This window comes from Onychostruthus taczanowskii, unplaced genomic scaffold (assembly GCF_017590055.1).
Source record: "Onychostruthus taczanowskii isolate IOZ18803 unplaced genomic scaffold, ASM1759005v1 scaffold46, whole genome shotgun sequence".
In the NCBI taxonomy this organism is placed as follows: domain Eukaryota; kingdom Metazoa; phylum Chordata; class Aves; order Passeriformes; family Passeridae; genus Onychostruthus; species Onychostruthus taczanowskii.
Window position 1 is genome coordinate 1721488 of NW_024502125.1, and position 16728 is coordinate 1738215.

At 43.3% G+C, this 16728-nt stretch overlaps 1 protein-coding gene and 1 long non-coding RNA gene across 2 annotated transcripts in view; one reads left to right on the forward strand and one right to left on the reverse strand.

The window, feature by feature from the left end:
* Nucleotides 1–2861: 2861 nt before the first annotated feature.
* On the reverse strand, nt 2862–7782 carry LOC121341305. Its single transcript, XR_005953410.1, has 2 exons — nt 7224–7782; nt 2862–5265 (listed from the first exon to the last, which is right to left on the reverse strand). It is a non-coding gene; the product is annotated as an uncharacterized LOC121341305 (long non-coding RNA).
* A 174-nt stretch (nt 7783–7956) lies between these two features.
* The window catches only part of ZSWIM6 (zinc finger SWIM-type containing 6), a 108572-nt gene continuing 99800 nt past the window's right edge, over nt 7957–16728 (forward strand). The window contains exon 1 of the mRNA XM_041414653.1: nt 7957–8537. Within this exon, the coding sequence (XP_041270587.1) occupies nt 8024–8537 (514 nt within the window). The 5' untranslated portion in view covers nt 7957–8023. The remainder of the gene's footprint in view (nt 8538–16728) is intronic.

Here is a 16728-nt window from a genome sequence, read left to right on the forward strand (position 1 = left end):
ATAATCTGGGTTAAGAAAAAGAAATTGGGAAAACAACCCCTCAAAATGGTAAACCCTTGATTTGGTCTTTATTAACTATTCCTCAGTGTACAGTCCTTTTTGACAAAATAAATGACAAGACAGCACAGTGTAATTCTTTTGTCAGACAGAAAAAACTTGTTCTCTTAATTTCAAAGGGTGTCTCAACTATACAGAAGCCCTTATACCTAATTAGAGCACTACCTTGTAAGTTTGTCTCTGATACAGCCCAAGGAAAGAGTTGTCTGTAAATCTTGATTGGGTGTTTCAGTCCCAGCAAAGCTAGAGACAGGTTTGCAATATTCAAATACCTGTAAACTAAGAATTTAAGTATCGGTTGCAACCAAATTTTACACAGAGATCATTAAGGAAAAAAAATTATAGTCCAGCTAATTTTTCCCAGCTTGCTAAATGCAATCACTAGGGAAACAAGTAAGAGGAAGAAGGTATTGTACCTGAGCTTTTCAAAAGAATGACAGTTGTTACAACAGGAGCTATTATAGTGTTGCTTAGCCATCTCAGCCTTTTCTTTGCCTCCATACTTTCTGCAGGTCCTCAGTTATAACTCATGAAGGCTGAGAAGTTCACAGAAAATTGGCACCTGAAGAAATTGCTGTCCAGCTAGCTATACTTTCCTCTTCCTAGGACTGCCTTGACAGTGCAAAGGTACACCAGAACAGCAGACAAAGGTACACCAGAACAGCACAGATCCTACTGAAAGGCACCCCATCTCTATAGCATGCAGGCAGGAGCTTCAGGTTTTGGCATATTCAAGCTGTCCCCTTGTATGTTTGGCTCTCTTGCCATCACACATTATTCTGGACTTGGACTTCTTAGTCAGTCCTGGCTAATCAGGGAAGTCTGGAGATGTAGAGACGACTGGGGGTTGGCCAGTGTGATGTCCATCCAGAAGACAGGCTGGAACTCAGATCCAGGCAACTACAGCCTGTCAGCCTGTCTTCAGCACCCAGCAAGACTATGGAACGGATCATCTCAGATACGATCACATGGCACACACAGAATAAGCAAGGGGTCAGGCCCACTCAGAATAGGTTTACGAAAGGCAGGTCCACCTGACCAAACTGATCTCCATTTACGACCAGGTGACCTGCCTAGTGGATGTGGGAAAGGCTGTGGATGTAGCCTACTTGGACTTCAGCAAAGCCTTTGGTTCTGTCTCCCACAGCATTCTCCTGGAAAAGCTGGCAGCCAATGCAGTGGACAGGTACAACCTTTCCTGGATTGGCCAAGCCCAGAGTGGTGGGGAATGGTGCCAGTGGTGGGGCCAGCTCTGTTTAGTATTTTTTTTTTGATGATCTGGATGAGGGGGTTGAGTGCATTCTCAGTAAATTCATGGATAACAAGTTGTGTGCAAGTACTGATCTGCTGGGGGGCAGGAAGGCTCTGCAGAGGAATCTGGACAGGCTGGATCATGGCTGAGGCCAATGGTGTGAGGTTCAGCAAGGCCCAGTGCTGGGTCCTGCCCTTGGGTCACAGCAACCCCAGGCAGTGCCACAGGCTGGGGCAGAGTGGCTGGAAAGGAGCTGGGGGGGCTGCTGACAGCGGCTGAACATGAGCCAGGGAGTGCCCAGGTGGCCAAGAAGGCCAATGGCATCCTGGCCTGGAGCAGCAATGGTGTGGCCAGCAGGGCCAGGGCAGGGATTGTCAGCACTGGTATTCAGCACTAGTGGGGCTGCACCTCAAATCCTATTCTGGGCCTCTCAATTCAGGAAGCACATTGAGGTGCTGGAGCAGGTCCAGAGAAGGGCAACAGAGCTGAGGAAGGATCTGGAGCACAAGTCCTGAGTGGCTGAGGAAGATGGGGTGTTTATCCTTGAGAAAAGGAGGCTCGGGGTGGCCTTATCTCTCCTGACGTATGCCTGAAAGGAGATTGCAGCCAGGTGGAGCTGGGCTCCTCCCCCAGCCAACAAGTGACAGGACAAGAGCACAATCTCAAGCTGCACCAGGGGAGGTTTAGGTTGGACATTATTTAGGTTGGACATTAGAAAGAATTTCACCACTAAAGGGCTGTCAAATATTGGGATGGACTGCTCAGGAAAGTGGTGGAGTCAACATCCATGGAAGCGATCAAGAAATGACTGGATCTGGAACTTTCTGCTATGGTCTAGTTGACAATGTTGATCATTCAAAAGTGTGGACTTCATGACCTTGGAAGTCTTTTCCAAACGAAATCATTATGATCCTTGAAATGGGAGAAGGAAGGGTTTTGACTTATTTGGGGTTTTTCTTTTTTTTTTTTTTTTATTTATTTAAAGCCATTTTAAAAATCATTCTTCCAGCATTTAGCATGTGGAAAAGCTCTTCTGAAATTTTTGAGTTTATGTAATTTCTCTTTGCTATAGGTTAAAATTTACGTAAGCAATGCCTTTTACTTCAAGACAATATCAGATTGAGGTTTTCATGTCCTTCATGCAAAGTTTCTGCCCAAGAATTACTGGGCCTGACACTGCAAAGTAGTTCCTTGGTCCAATGCAAGGAAGTCTAAACTGCAGCTAAAGGGGAGAAAGTCCAAGAAGATAAAAAGGGGGAGTTGTTCATGTAGGACACTTATTCACAAGCAGGCAGTGCCCTAATGTTCGCTTTTAAATCACCAGCCTATTTCACTTTCTGTATATTTGTATTCCTACACATGCTAGTAGATCAAACAATTGCACCTGATAACTTCTAGACCAGCCTATCCCATTTTTGGTGGAGAATGTCTGACCGACCAGAAGAAGATGAAGTTTTGAGGAACTTTTTTTAAAAATCACTTAATCACAATTAAGTGTATGTATTTGCACTAAAAAGAGAGAATAAATGAAAAAAGATATTTTAATATCCAATATTTTCATAAAATTTTTTTATTTTGATATTACGAAAAGATAATACTTTTAAAATAAGATTTACGAAGACTTGTGAGGGTAATATACTGATTTTACTTTCACTATTTATAAATTTTGCAACTCAGATCTAAATAAGGTCACAACAAACCCAGAGAGACATTAAATCTAAGAGTTCCCTCTGAGACAAGACTTTCTCCTTTTGACTTTATACAAATGCTAAATCTGAATAAAGGTGAGGTACTCTTATTCCTCTAGTCTTCCAGGACCTCAATATTTTGAGCCATCTAAATGACTGCAACACGTTTAATTTTAAGAAGTTTCTTGCACATTATCATTTTACTTGTAACAGTGATGCTTTTATCCCTAGTGACTTAGTGAGCTAAACTGCCCCAACAGATATCTCAACACAAGGCTCCTTATAAGGAAGAAATAATTCATTCCCAGGATCTATTCTCAATAAATGTAAACTGAATGTGCTCAGTCCTTGAGGAAATACAGAGCAGCATTAATTCACACAGCACTGGGACTATGGAACAAATAATGCCTTCCCCTTCAGTCCATCTGAGAATGACTTCATACATTAAGTATGAAGCCACAGAAAGGCAGAGGACACAGAAATTAATGTCAAGAGGATTTAGCCCAGTTCTAGATGTTTGTTTCTTTTGATTGTTGTAGGAAATTGGCAAAGCATGCTTAGTATTTTAAGTAAATTTTCCTAAATGCTTTTAGATTCTAGTCTCTCACTCCAGTTTTAGAATTAACAAGGAATTTAATCAAAATAAAAAGCTGCACTTTGAAAGGGCTCATTCGGTGCTGCCAGTTTATTCCACTTCAACAGAGAAACTCTAAAGAGCTGGCAATATTTATCCTAGAGTATTTGATTCAAAAGGCTAGCAAAAGGCAAAAGTTCTTTTTTCATGCCTTAAATTAAAAATTGCCTCTGAACACAATGAAAGAAACTGTTTTATGAAAACATTGTAAAACTGAAGACAGTGACCAGCTACACTATTTTCTCCACCAACCAATCTTAAGATGGTAATTTCATCTGCACTCATCACTTCCGTCTGCTTTTCCCGCGTTTGAATTCCCAGCTTCACTACATTGCAAAGTAAGAAAATATTCACTGCCTTTACATACAGCAGTGTTTTTTAAGCTTTCACACGATGTTAGAATACATTTGTTATCTGTAAAACCTACAGTCTTCTTCCAAGAAATAAAACCTCTTGTTATCTAAAAAGGCACAGAGAAACAGGTTAAAAAAAGATTTGGTTTAGCATTGTAAATCCAGTTGTTTCAGTAGGCCTATCATTCTTTCTTGTTTCAATTATTTTAGTCCTGTCTACTCAATTTTTCTTGCTTTTTTTTCCTTACAGCTTTAGCTCTAAGAACCCTCCATCCTCCATTCCCAAGTCTCCTTCTCTTTGACCCCCTACCCTCTGAGAGTTTAGAAATATTTTATGCAGTGCATGAATCCAGACCCTTGTTCAGCTTTAGTGCAGGAATGCCAGGACTCATCTTTCCTGATAAGATTTAACCACTGGGGTGACTTATGTTGGCCAGCATTATGTTGCCTGCCATAATTTTTCTACATTTAGACCTTGTTTCACACAAAGACAACTGTGCAGCTGTATGTGACTTCCTTTTAGATCAACACAACTGGTGGAATGCTCAAGCCTTTTATACTTTACTGTAATGAGCAAAACTGACTGCAACTGGCCTAATGCTCTGAAAAGATTATTAGGAAGGAATTTCACTGCATGGTGGCCAAGGGTGCTTTTCCAAGCAGCTCACAGAATAGCCTTCTATTACATGCAGGAAGTTAGCCAAATTAAGCTTGCTGTTTTGCAGCCATTCCTTCCTCTCTGTGTAGCTCTGGAATAGAAAGTTCCCAAAATGGTGAGACGGAAACAGAGGCAAGGAATACTCAGCTCGGTAAGGTCTTCCCTCGAGAACATCCACTGAAAGAAAAACTAACTAGCAATTAAAATAGCTTAGATATGGCTTTAACACTTCCTAATTTCTTTCTGGAGTTAACACATCTTCCCACTTGATTTCAGAAAGTGGAGGGAACTTGGGGCAAACCTGGCAGGACAAAAGTTCAGCCTCAGATGAAAATTTGCAAGTTGTTCAAGTGCTATGCCAGTGCAGCTGGAGCCTAAAGTGGAGCACATTTGGTGCCTGTGGCAGCACGACAAGAGCAAAGATGCCTCTTGCTTCCTTGTCTGCTCCCTACCCCAGAAACTAAAAAGATTCACGCGCGTTCTGTGTATTTGTTAATATACACAGACTCAACAGGAAGTAGATACTCCAGATGAGGCGTAGACAGATGAAAGAGGTGGATCCATGAACTCCTCCTGCTTTTCTCTGGGATTTCTTTAGTGGATTTAAAAATTTCTGCCCAGATCTGTAAAGAAAGAAGAAAGACTAAGTTGAGATAACTGACACATAAGTTAACTTATTATGGATGATTTGTGGTTCATTGTCACTCTTCTCACTCTTTTTGGTTTTTATTGTAAAATTTCTCAAATATGACATGAAGAATTCTTCCAGTGGCATTAGTGTTATCAGTGTTATTTTTATTGCAGCAGATCCAGTAAAAAACAGCCATTACCCCATTTGGAAGAGTATTTCTACTGACTTGCTAAACACTTATTTAAAGTGGAATTAGTGGTAGAACAGAGAACAAAAATCGCTTTGACATGTGAACAATCATTACTCGTGAATAAGTGATGGAGTGAAAAATAATTTTCTTCTCTGATACACATGCAATCATGAAGTTCTTTTTCTTTTCCTTCTTCCTACTGTCTACATATTTAATATCTCTGCTCTCAGAAACACTGAGATGAAAACCATATTAACAGTAAAAGAAAGTACTACAAGCTCATCTCTGGTTTGCAGCATTCAGGATTCCTAACACTTCCTAAATTCTGTTAGAGTTAAGTTTATAAATCCAGCAGAACATTTATAAAACATGCCTAAAATGAGAAGACAGTTAATATTCTAGCAAGCTATGAATTTATGAATTTATGAAACTGGCATCCAACGAGTAACTATTTTGTGAAGTCCATAGCCAGAAACACAAGCATCAGTTTAAACTAATTTCTTACACAGAAGGTAGATTTCATGATCCGAAAGGAAAAAAGCCCAAATTTATAATATGTACAAAAAGAAAAAAACAAAAACCCAACCAAACCGTGCAGAAAATAATTCTGCAGTTTAAGCTACTTGGTTAAAAATAATCTGTCATTTTTTTAGTATCAGCAACTGGCAGCAGAAAAATAATAATTAAAAAAACCAACAAAACCCAAACCAGAAAAAAATCAAAACAAACACAAAAGCAAAAAACCAACCCTAACCCTCCCCCCACACCAAAAACTTAAGTCTATACCTAGATGTAAAAAAATTCTCTACACGTGAAATTTCCAAGTACTGTTACTGTTTAGAAGTTTAAAAGCATACACTTCACTCCTTCCCCAATATGTGCAAATTCTAAACCATCTCAAGGTTTCTGCCAAGCTTTATTGAAAAATCAGTCAGCGAGTCTGATAAGTTTCATTCAATTTCCCACCCACCTTTGAGGGGAAATGCAGTTTCTGCAAAGCTTTTCAATCGCTTGACTACAAAATAAGTCGGAGGTGGGGGGGGGGGGGGGGGGTGTGGTGCAAACAAAAAGGAGACGACGAAGTTTCGAGCCAAGGCGATGTTGTTTGCACCTCTCACATTTTATGCCGGGCACGCTTGACATTCCTCCGCCGCATTCCCTGACGAAGCGGCCTCCCCGCTGGGGGCGGCTCGCACTGCATCATGGAAAATGTAGTCTCTCTGGGAAAACCAGCCTGCCGCAGGGAAGCCGCTCCAATTCCGGCTTCTGCAGGGCACGGCACGCGAGCAAAGGGCTGCTCGCCGGGCGAGTAAGTGCTGTTTGCAACTGCAGCCGCCAAAAAATGCCTCTCACAAGCTATAGTTCCGAAATATTTAATTAATAACAAAACAAGTTTTGTTTTAAATTCGATTAACAAAAAATGGCGCCTGCTCTACCATGAAGCATCAAGGCGTAATCCCATTTCCCAGATAAAATTCCAAAATGCCAAAAATATTTACTTTAAAATTTAATTAGTGGAACAGGAATCAACCGCAGTTGCTCCGCAACCACGCGCAGCCCGCGGCCCGCAGCCGCTCGGCGCCGCTTCCATGCGCTCGGTGCTCCCGGAGCGGCGGCGGCAGCAGCACCTCGGCACCCTCAGCATACGTACACATCCAGCTATCTCTACATACACGTTTGAGGCGTCGGCATGCACCCGAACGGCACGGTTTTTAAAGATCACCGAAAACACCCTGACCCTCCGCTGTGTCACGACCCACCTGGGTAAACACGGCGCCCTCATCGCCTCCCACTGACTCACTGCCGCTCCGTGCTGCCCTGTCCCGCGCCTCGGCTCTCCCGGAGCGCTCCCAAGCCCTCTGCAGAGCCAACCGGGTGCTGGCACCAGGATGACGACCTTTACCGTACTACGGCTAATAGAAGGAAAGTGAAACTCCCCACAAAACTCAATACCAACACATCTTGGAGCGCGCCTCACTCATGTAGCTCAAGAGCTTGTTATGTGCATGCATCTGGGCTCCTGATCCAGGGGCCCGCCTCTGAAGCAGGAGCGCAGGTCTTCCAGCCCGGCGCGGCCGCAGCTGGTGCCGTACTTCCCGTCGGCGCGGCGCGGCGCGGCCCGCCCCTCCGGCTTTCCCGGCAGAGGTGACCGGGTTCAGGCCGCGGCGGCGGCCCCACCCCCGCATTCCATTCCTTATATGGCTGCAGAGCGGGGGGCGCCGCCGGCCACGCCCCCCTTTCCCACCACGCGCGCGAGGGCGCGCCAGGGCTTGCGCGCGTGACATCAACGGGAGAAGAGGCTGGCAAGGCGGAGGGGGGAAGCGCGCGCCACCCCTTCGATCTTCCCCCTCCCCCCGCCCCGCCGTTCTATTTACGTTGTGACGCCAATTTGCATAAGGCCCCGCCCCCCGCAGCCGGCGAGGCCCCCGCGGCCCCGCCCTCTTCGCCACATAAGGGCAGAGGAGGGCGTGTCCCCGGGGGCTCGCGGGCCCTCGCTGCTTTCCTGGAGCCGTTTATAGGGTACAGCCACTTCCGCTGTCGGCTTAGAAGCGGCGCGATCATGGCGGAGCGCGGTCAGCTCCCCCACCCCGCCAAGCGCCTCTGCTGCAGACCCGGCTATGGCTCGGGCTGCAGGCCGGGGCAGCGGGCGGGTGGCTCCGGGCCCGGCGGCGGCGCGCTCTGCGCCGGACCCTCCTCCGCAGCTGCCGCCGCCGCCCTGGGGCTGCTGCCGCTCGGCAAGACCCAGAGCCCCGAGTCCCTGCTGGACATTGCGGCTCGCAAGGTGGCGGAGAAGTGGCCCTTCCAGCGGGTGGAGGAGCGGTTCGAACGGATCCCAGAGCCGGTGCAGCGCAGGATCGTCTACTGGTCCTTCCCCCGCAGCGAGAGGGAGATCTGTATGTACTCCTCGTTCAACACCGGCGCCGAGGATCCCGCCGCCGGTCCCGGGGGCGCCGCCGCGCCTGGCGGGGCTATGGACGCCGCCGCCGCCGCTGCCGCCGACGAGAACCGGCTGCCCTTCCGCAGGGGCATCGCTCTGCTCGACGGCGGCTGCGTCGATAACGTCCTGCAAGTCGGTGAGTCACCGGCCGGTTCCGTTCCCGGACCAGGCCGCCGCCGCTTGGGGCCGCGGGTCTCCCCCTGCGTGTCACCCGCTTGCCGTCCCTCTCTCTCCGCCGCAGCTCACCGTCTGCGGCCCGGCCCGTGCGATCCCTTCACTCCCCGGCTGTATCGTGGGCCGGGCAACTTCCTCCGCCGGTCTCCTCCCCCTCGTGCCCGGGACACGCTGTGGCTCCCTGCCTCCGTGACACGGACACGGCTCCCGCCTGTCCCTTTAACTTGCAGCCCCGCATCGCGCCGTGCCCGCTCCCGGTAATCCAGCCTGTGTAATCCCGTTTGGCTCTGCCCTCCTACCAGCGTCCACCCCCGGTAATCCGGGTCATCGCTTTTCCTCGAGCCACAATAGCGAGGAGATGCCGCCCCCCCATCCCGAGGGGGACCGCCGGTGGAAATGAATCAGCAGAAGGGCGGCCGGCGGGGGAAGGAGGGGGGGCGGGATGCGCTGCCGGCCAAAATAAAATAAGAGAAACACCTTGGTGGTGAAGGAGGGGGGGCGGGATGCGCTGCCGTCCAAAATAAAGACATAAAAGCGGTGCGAGACCCCGGCAGCGGGAGTGCGGGGGGGATCCGCGAACAAAGGCATTTCTAGGGCAGCGGCGACGAGCCGGAGGGAGGGTGCGCGATTCGCCCCGCCGGGGGTGGTATGACTGGGGGGGTTGATTTAGGATGAGCGGCTTCGTGACAAGGAGGGGAAAACGAAGCTCTTCCTCCTACTGGAACAATACCCCCCTCCTCTTCCTCACCCCCAGCCCAGCCGCCTGCCGCTGTTCTTCACCCGCTGCGGGCTCCCTTGGTTAACTCCTCCCTGCCAGTGTTTAAAGGGCTGCAGAGGTGGGTATTCCCCCACTTTTGTGGGGGCTGTCTGCCGGGGGCGGCTCCCCTTCTATTCCTTGAATGGAAAAGGAGCCGCCCCCGGCAGATAGTCCCCTCCGCCGGTGGTGATGCTCTTTGTGCGACCCGGCCACTTTGTTCTCATTTTCATGTTTATTTGCGTCTTTTTTTTTTTTTTTTTTTTTTCTTTTTGTTTTCCCCCTCTCAGTTTTCTGTCGTTTCCCCTCCTCCTCCCCTTACAAGGGGAAGACAGACAAAAGAGGCTGCTGCTCGCCTTTTGTTGACGGCGGCGGCTCGGGGTGTTTGTGTGCGTGTGGGGCGCTGGGATTCCCTCCTTCGCACTCCCCCAAAACCTCGGTGCTGCCTGCTGCGGGTTTGACTTGGCGGGCACCTTGCAAATGTGCTATCAGGCTTTTTTCCGAAGGGAAGATGTGACCCTCCTGCTCTTAGGCTTAGTGCCCCTCTCTTCTGCCTAGGGGGACTTTATTTTTATTTTTTTTTAATTTAATTTTTTAAATCAACTTTCTTTTAAATTTAGTCTTTTAGCTTTCTCTTTCCAAGGGGTCTGAGGTGCATCTGTGGTTCCTCAGGACTGGCAAAACCAGAAGTAGGGCTTTTTTAGTTTGGTTGGCAGTGCTGAGATTTTTTTTCCCTTTTGCTTGCACTTGATTCTGTTTGCAAGCGATTAGGAATGACAGGAGTGCACATAGGGAGGGTTTCTTGGCTGATTGCTTTTAAGCCAGGAATTCGCTGTGAAAATAAAGCCAAGGGGCAATAAATAAAAAGTGCAGTCCTCTCTAGGAGGCAGGCACCCAGCGAGGACTTTGCTTTGCTTGCTTTCAGCAGTGGAACAGGCCTCAGTAAGTAGTTGTGAAAGAAAAAAGCAACTTTTTATGTGACTTCAAATGTGAGGGCATTGAGCAATGTTGGCAAGGGTCAGTGAAGAAAGAAAGAAAATATGCATGAATATGACTTAAGTGTTGACTGCTTTTTTTGGAACCTTTAAATGCATTTCAAACAAATACTGTACCTACTGCTGAAAATACATTTGCTTTGTTGTATTCCCCCCCCACCCCAACCTTATGTGAGCCTCCTTTGAGATTCTTGCAAAAATAGTAGTGGAAATCGGTGATATGAAAGATGTCAGTTGTTTTGACAGAGGCCTTTGGTGAGGGAGTTGTGGAGGACTTGGGTAAGTCCTGCTGTAATTTGGGTAGGTAGCTGTGCAATTAAGACTGGGGTCTTGCTGACAAGATATTCCTAGTGAAGCAGAAAGGTGCAGCTGTGAAAGGCAATTCCTGTCTAGAGTGAGTTATGTTGGGCAGAGAATGGAATTGGTTCCATATAATACAGCTGAATATGTAGCATTGATGAAAACTTAGAATTAAGTTTATGTAAGTGAGTGTTTAGTGACCATATAAATGTGAACTTATGTTCTTTGCAGTATGAGTAATGGAAACTCTGTAAATGTTTACTGTTGAGCTATGGAAAAGTGCAGTTGGACAAAATGCATTTTATTACATATCAGTTCTAACAGCCCTACTTGTAACCTGAAGTATTACTATAAACAGGGAATGTGGGACTTGATTTGAGAGACGCATAAATTTCAGTTCTGCGGTAGTTAAATGGCACCATTTGCTTCTGAATTTTGCATTTTAAGTTTTTCAGTCCAGTCCTGAATAAACATTCTGACTATTTTATCATGGTAAATAATCTTAAGCAGGAAGATTTCCCAAACCTTGTCTCTAAGGTTTGCTAAAAATCTTCATGTGACCCTCCTTCATGCCTACCAACTTAGTCGCTTGTGTGTTATATTGTTGTAAAGAAAATCCGAGATAAAATGAAGATGATGTATTAGTGATACACTCAAATAACATTCTTGGTAATTGGGCAGTATGGTTGTCTAGTGGCCTATTTTGTAGTTTGTTGGTGCTGTCCTAGCATAATAATTAGCATCACTTAATTTTGAAAGGCATTTCTCCAAATAAAATGGTTTCAGAATTCAATTTGCATCTAACTTATTGATGTATTTATATGTTTTTGATATGCTTCAATTGGACATGAAAGTTTTACTTTTTTAGTTTATTTCAAAAGAGCCAGAGAATGCAGGTTCCTAAAGCAAACCTTCCCAACTGCACAAAACAACTCTTTTACCATGCATGTGTTTAACTTACTTCAAGTATTTTTAGTAAAAATTAAAGTCTAAATAAGGAAACACTTTGTGAGTAAATACAACAATCTGGAAGGAAAATTAGAAATCGACTGTGTTTCATTTGGCCAAATTTTGAAAATGCCAGGAGCAAGCAGACAGTTTTAGATGGTGAAGTGTATGTTTGGTTTCTGAGGTTAGTCCTGAATTAGTACACAGTACTGTATTGTCGTCACAGCTGTGGCTGTCAAGGTTAGGAAGAGGTGTGATCCCTCAATAGCACAGCTGACCTGGCGAGAGCCCTTAATGCAGCTATTCTAGGAGAAGAAATAAACCCCTGTGCCTCTGCTGGTATGACCCTTGCTTGGGGAAAGACAGAGGTTGCCTTGGCTGTAGTGCTGTAAAACTCAGCTTCACTGCTGCAGCCACATTAGAAGTACTTGAGAATTTTTTGATACATCATACAAGGACTCTTACAGTATCACTGTCTGTTGGTAATTTGAGGTAGGTTTGTCTTTGTTGTGTAGACCCTGTTTGCTCATATGGGCCTTTTTTAAAGGAGTTAGAGCCCTTTCCATGGTAGCATAAGGCTCTGTGACTGCAGTATGTCATGCTTTTAGGTATGAATGGCAAGGGAGTGAGTTGGAGGGAAGGAAAATACAAAGAATTAATTGACTGGCACTCGCCACAGCTCTAGAATATGATGTTAATATTATAAGATAGAAAGCTGCCTTGTCTGTAGAAGGAGGTTCATCTGAAGAGCATCATTAGCTTGGAGCTGTAGGCTTGTGTTTTGGAAGCCCCTCAGGGATACCTGGTTGGGGGATGAAACCAAAATGCTTTTTATAGAACAGCAAAGTAAAATTTCTCCTTTCTTAAATAGTAGTTAAAGGTCACTGATATTTCTTTAATTTGTTCTTAAGTTAAAGACTGGAGATTGTTTTGCTTTCAAAACCAGGAGAAGCCCTTTTTTTTCCACCTGGAACAGGTGAAGGCTTTAGAAAATCAAATTGGTGGCTGTATGTAATTCTGGTGGAACTTGTACTGTAATCAGCAGATTTCAGATCCTTTTGGTGGACAATGATTTGAGGTACATTTTGATTCTTCCTAGCCATCTTTACTGAAAAAAAAACCCCCAACAACCCCAACAACTTTCTGAAATGACAGAGCAAGTAAAACAAAGTAATTTCTCTTCTTTTGGGACTCAGTTGTTTGAGTGCCAATGGTATAACATGAAACACTGTCTTTTTCCTTGCAATAAAACCATACCGAGTATTTTATTCACAAAGGTGACACAGATGTTGTACTGTGCTGTGAGTTGAACTGCAACTTTTATCAGATATGGTGATCCTCACTGGTGTGTGCTATATATATATATGTAGTTGTTGATGAAACCTGTAGGACAGATGTATTTAGTAAAAGGATTTACTTAATGAAAGTAATACCAAGTTGTGTGACAAACCTAAGGCTGTCATTAGCGGCAGTGAAGGCACTGTGTTTAGTGTTAACTTTTTTTGATACCAAATTGTTCTGGTATGTGTAGTGAACTTTTTCCAAGGGGAAAAGGTTTTGTTAAATTCTGCCTATTTAAAGAGGAGAATTTTGTGTGCTGACATGCTGAAACAGCAATTGTGTTGAACTTTTTTGGGTTTGGTTAGGAATGTATGAATAAAACAAATAATCCAGAATTTGTTAATACAATATTATGGTATGGGTGTAAACAAATGATGTCTGACTTTTTGCTGGAATTTTTTTGACTTCGTTCCAAGCCTAGTAGAGAGTCTTGTGGAAATGCCTTCATTGATGCCAGTTTCAGTTTGTTCTAAGAAATAACTACTGATATTTCCAAGTTCCAGAACAGAAACCAGTAAGCTAATTTTTAAATGATTGTTCCTGAAAGGGAGACATCTAATGCATTCTAGTTTCGTTGTAGGATTTGGAATGCAATGCGTTAATTGGTGAATATGCAAGCTATTTTCTATGTGTGTGCTCTGACAGACTATCCTTGACCTTGAATAATTTCTTTGTATTCCTTGAAAAAAAAGATAGAGCTAGACAGAAGCAAAAAAAAGCTGTCTTTCAAGACCAGATTGCTAAAGGTGGAAAAGCTTTGTAAATCAGCTCCTGCATTTAATTCGGGCTGTCTAAAAATATCTATTCATGATTTCAAGAGAGTGTAAGTATTTTAGAGGGATTTCAAGATACAAAAATAAAACTTGTATATACAATCTTCTTGTGTAATTGTGAATAGTAGGATAAATGTAATTGGACAATGTCAGTACTACTATTGAATTCACTTATTTTTTAAGGAAAATAATTGCTAATTTCTTGCCATCACAAGTTTTAGACGAAGAAATCTTGTTTTATACAAGAGTGTTGTATTTGGTTCATGTAACAAAATTTTTCATTGTGTGTTTTAGGTCAGTTTTCATGTTTCTTATGTTCTCTTTTCCCCTTAATTTCAAGGCTTTCCTTACTTCCAAGAAAACAATTTTCATTTTCAAAGCTGCCATTGCTTTTAGAAAGTGATTCCATCTTTGTATATGATCCGATGCTTTGGTATGTAGCAATGTTTGAATTTGAGCCATTTGTCATGCCAGCAGTTGATGCCTGCATTTACTCTATTTCTCTGTGTGCTAACTTTCAGAGGTGAACTATTAATTAAATGCCAAATCTGTGTGTGTGACAGAGGGCTATTTAAAAGTCATAATCAGACAAACTAGTTTCCTTAAAAATCATTTGGTAGTTGCTGCATTTTGCTGTATCATTTGCTTTTATAAATAACATTAAAATCAAATAATTACTTAAGACTCTGGTCAAGTTCTAATTAAAATTCATGTGAAAAAATGTGCCAGACTGTCAGGTGCAGTTCTTACTGTTGAAGGATGAACTGTAGTAGATGGTGTGCTCTGAGATATGTCTGCATGAGTTCAATTTAAGTGTCACCTGCTGTCTAGGTAATCTCATGATGTCAAGATAAAGTGTGAAGTTCTGTAGTAGTGTAAATATGAGTGCAAATTTTAGGAAAGCTGCTGACATTCCTTAACTTGCTTTCTCTTTAGCTTATTTTCTTGAGGGATAAGGTAGGAGAGTTTATTGCATTTAAAAAAAAAACCCAAAAGCCAAGTCAAAAAAGGGCGACGCTGTTTTAACTGACAAAAGGTATCCTAATTTATGAATATGCTTTCTGTGACATGAGCTAATTTGAAATTTTAAAAAGCTGTCATGTGTGGCTTTACAGATTTAATGTGAATTCTGATTGCCTGGAATGCAGTTAGCCTGACAGCACGTGAATACTTGAGTGCTGTCCAGCAACTGCAGTTGTTTTGAGAGATGTGTCTCCTTGAACTTCCAGTTTTTGCTGTTGGTTTACTGTCCAAGACAATGTATGTAAAAAGTTCTCAGCTGGGTATGTGTGCAGCCCTTGACGTGGCTTCATAACCTTCTGTGACCTGGATCACTGGCAGTGTTGGCTGGTGCTGTACACTGGTTTGCATTCTCCTTCCAGCTACATGCCAATTACCATGATTTATGTGATGGCCTTGTGGCACATTAACCTGCTGTCCTCTGAAACAGCAACATGCATCCAGTCTTTGTTGCTTTGGCTGTGCTGTGGAGGGCCAGGAAGTCTGGAAAAGCTGAGATATAAATCACCATCTTAAAATAGATGTTTTCTGACTGAATTCTGCAAATGTGCAAACAGACTGGAGGAGTCGAGCCTTCTAATAGTAACTACACTGTAGAGAATTCCTTTGTGGTTAAGTCAGAACTGATAAAAGGCCTGCTGTAAGAGCTGAGTGGGCATACAAAAGACTTTTTTTGATGTGACACAATTCAGTATAGACTAAAGAGTCTCCTAATGTGGAATTTATACCAATACTTTATTAAACACCTCTGAAAAGTGAAAACCAAATATTCAGAGAGGGCAGATTTCAGCAGTGTTTAAAATATATTTTAAATTGTGATACACATCATTACATGCTTTAAAAAAGGAGAGTGTAATTTTTTATTCGTGGCTTTTTAAGGTTATTTATTTGTTATTATTTTTTTACTGTAAGCCTCCATTCCTCTTTGCAAGCAAGTGTATTTGACAGTCTAAATACCTGGAAGTTTTGCTTTGGAAATGCAAGGGCAATGGCTGAGAAAGTCTGATGCTAATTGGAAGGATGCAGTAAAACCTGTCAATAAGTTTAAATTTGCACTAGTAGAGCTAGCTGATCAGATAAATAGGAAGCTCATGTACTGAATCAATGTTCTAAAAATTTAAGTGATTTACCTTTTACCATAGTTGATTTAACAATCCACCTGTTCACATAAGTCATCTTTCATAGTTAATTGGTGTCAGACCTTTAATACATTTTGGCATCACTGGAAAAGTAACGTGGGAAATGGTGTAGTAAGGTATTTCACAGACTTACTTGTTAAAGAAATATTTTTACTGTCTTTTTTTACTTTATTTTTTCACAAAAGTTAATTGCATTTAAATGATTCTTTTAAAGACCTGAAAAATCAACTGTTGCTTACCTGTATGACTTCTAAGAAATGAGACACTTAGTTGTATGTGTACCAAATGTAAGTGCTAACTGGTTACTGACAGCCGATAGTAATGCAGTCACAGTGCAGGAACTATGGAGGAATTGTGCAGCTGACTACAATATTTAGTTTACACTGACTAATGAAATGAAAAACATTAAACCATCAAATTAAAACCAAAAAAACATTAAACCATCAAATTAAAACCAAAAAATTAAAATTGGATAAACCCTTACAGAATGTTACAAATGTACAGCTTGTAACAGAGTAGAGGATCAAGTTTGCCTGTATTCCAAGTATTTAAATGTTTATAAGCTTGTATTAAAAGCTTGGCTTTGGGTTAAAGGTTTCAGCAGTGGCTCTCAGATTTGTTTCTGTGTGTTTAGAATTTGACTCTTTGTTCTTTTATGCTAGTGGCCTGCCTTCTTTCTGCATAGCAGTGTTCCACTATGTGTGCAAGACAGCATAAACTTTTTAAACTCAAACACTTCAGCTTCTAGCTTGCCCTTGTCAAAAGTGGCTCTTAAGCTTTATTATTAGTTTTTAATTTCTGCATTCAGCTTCGATATTTTGACTAGGCTGATGTGCATGGAACACTGATCCATATTCAGTGATTAATGATGGAATTTATATGT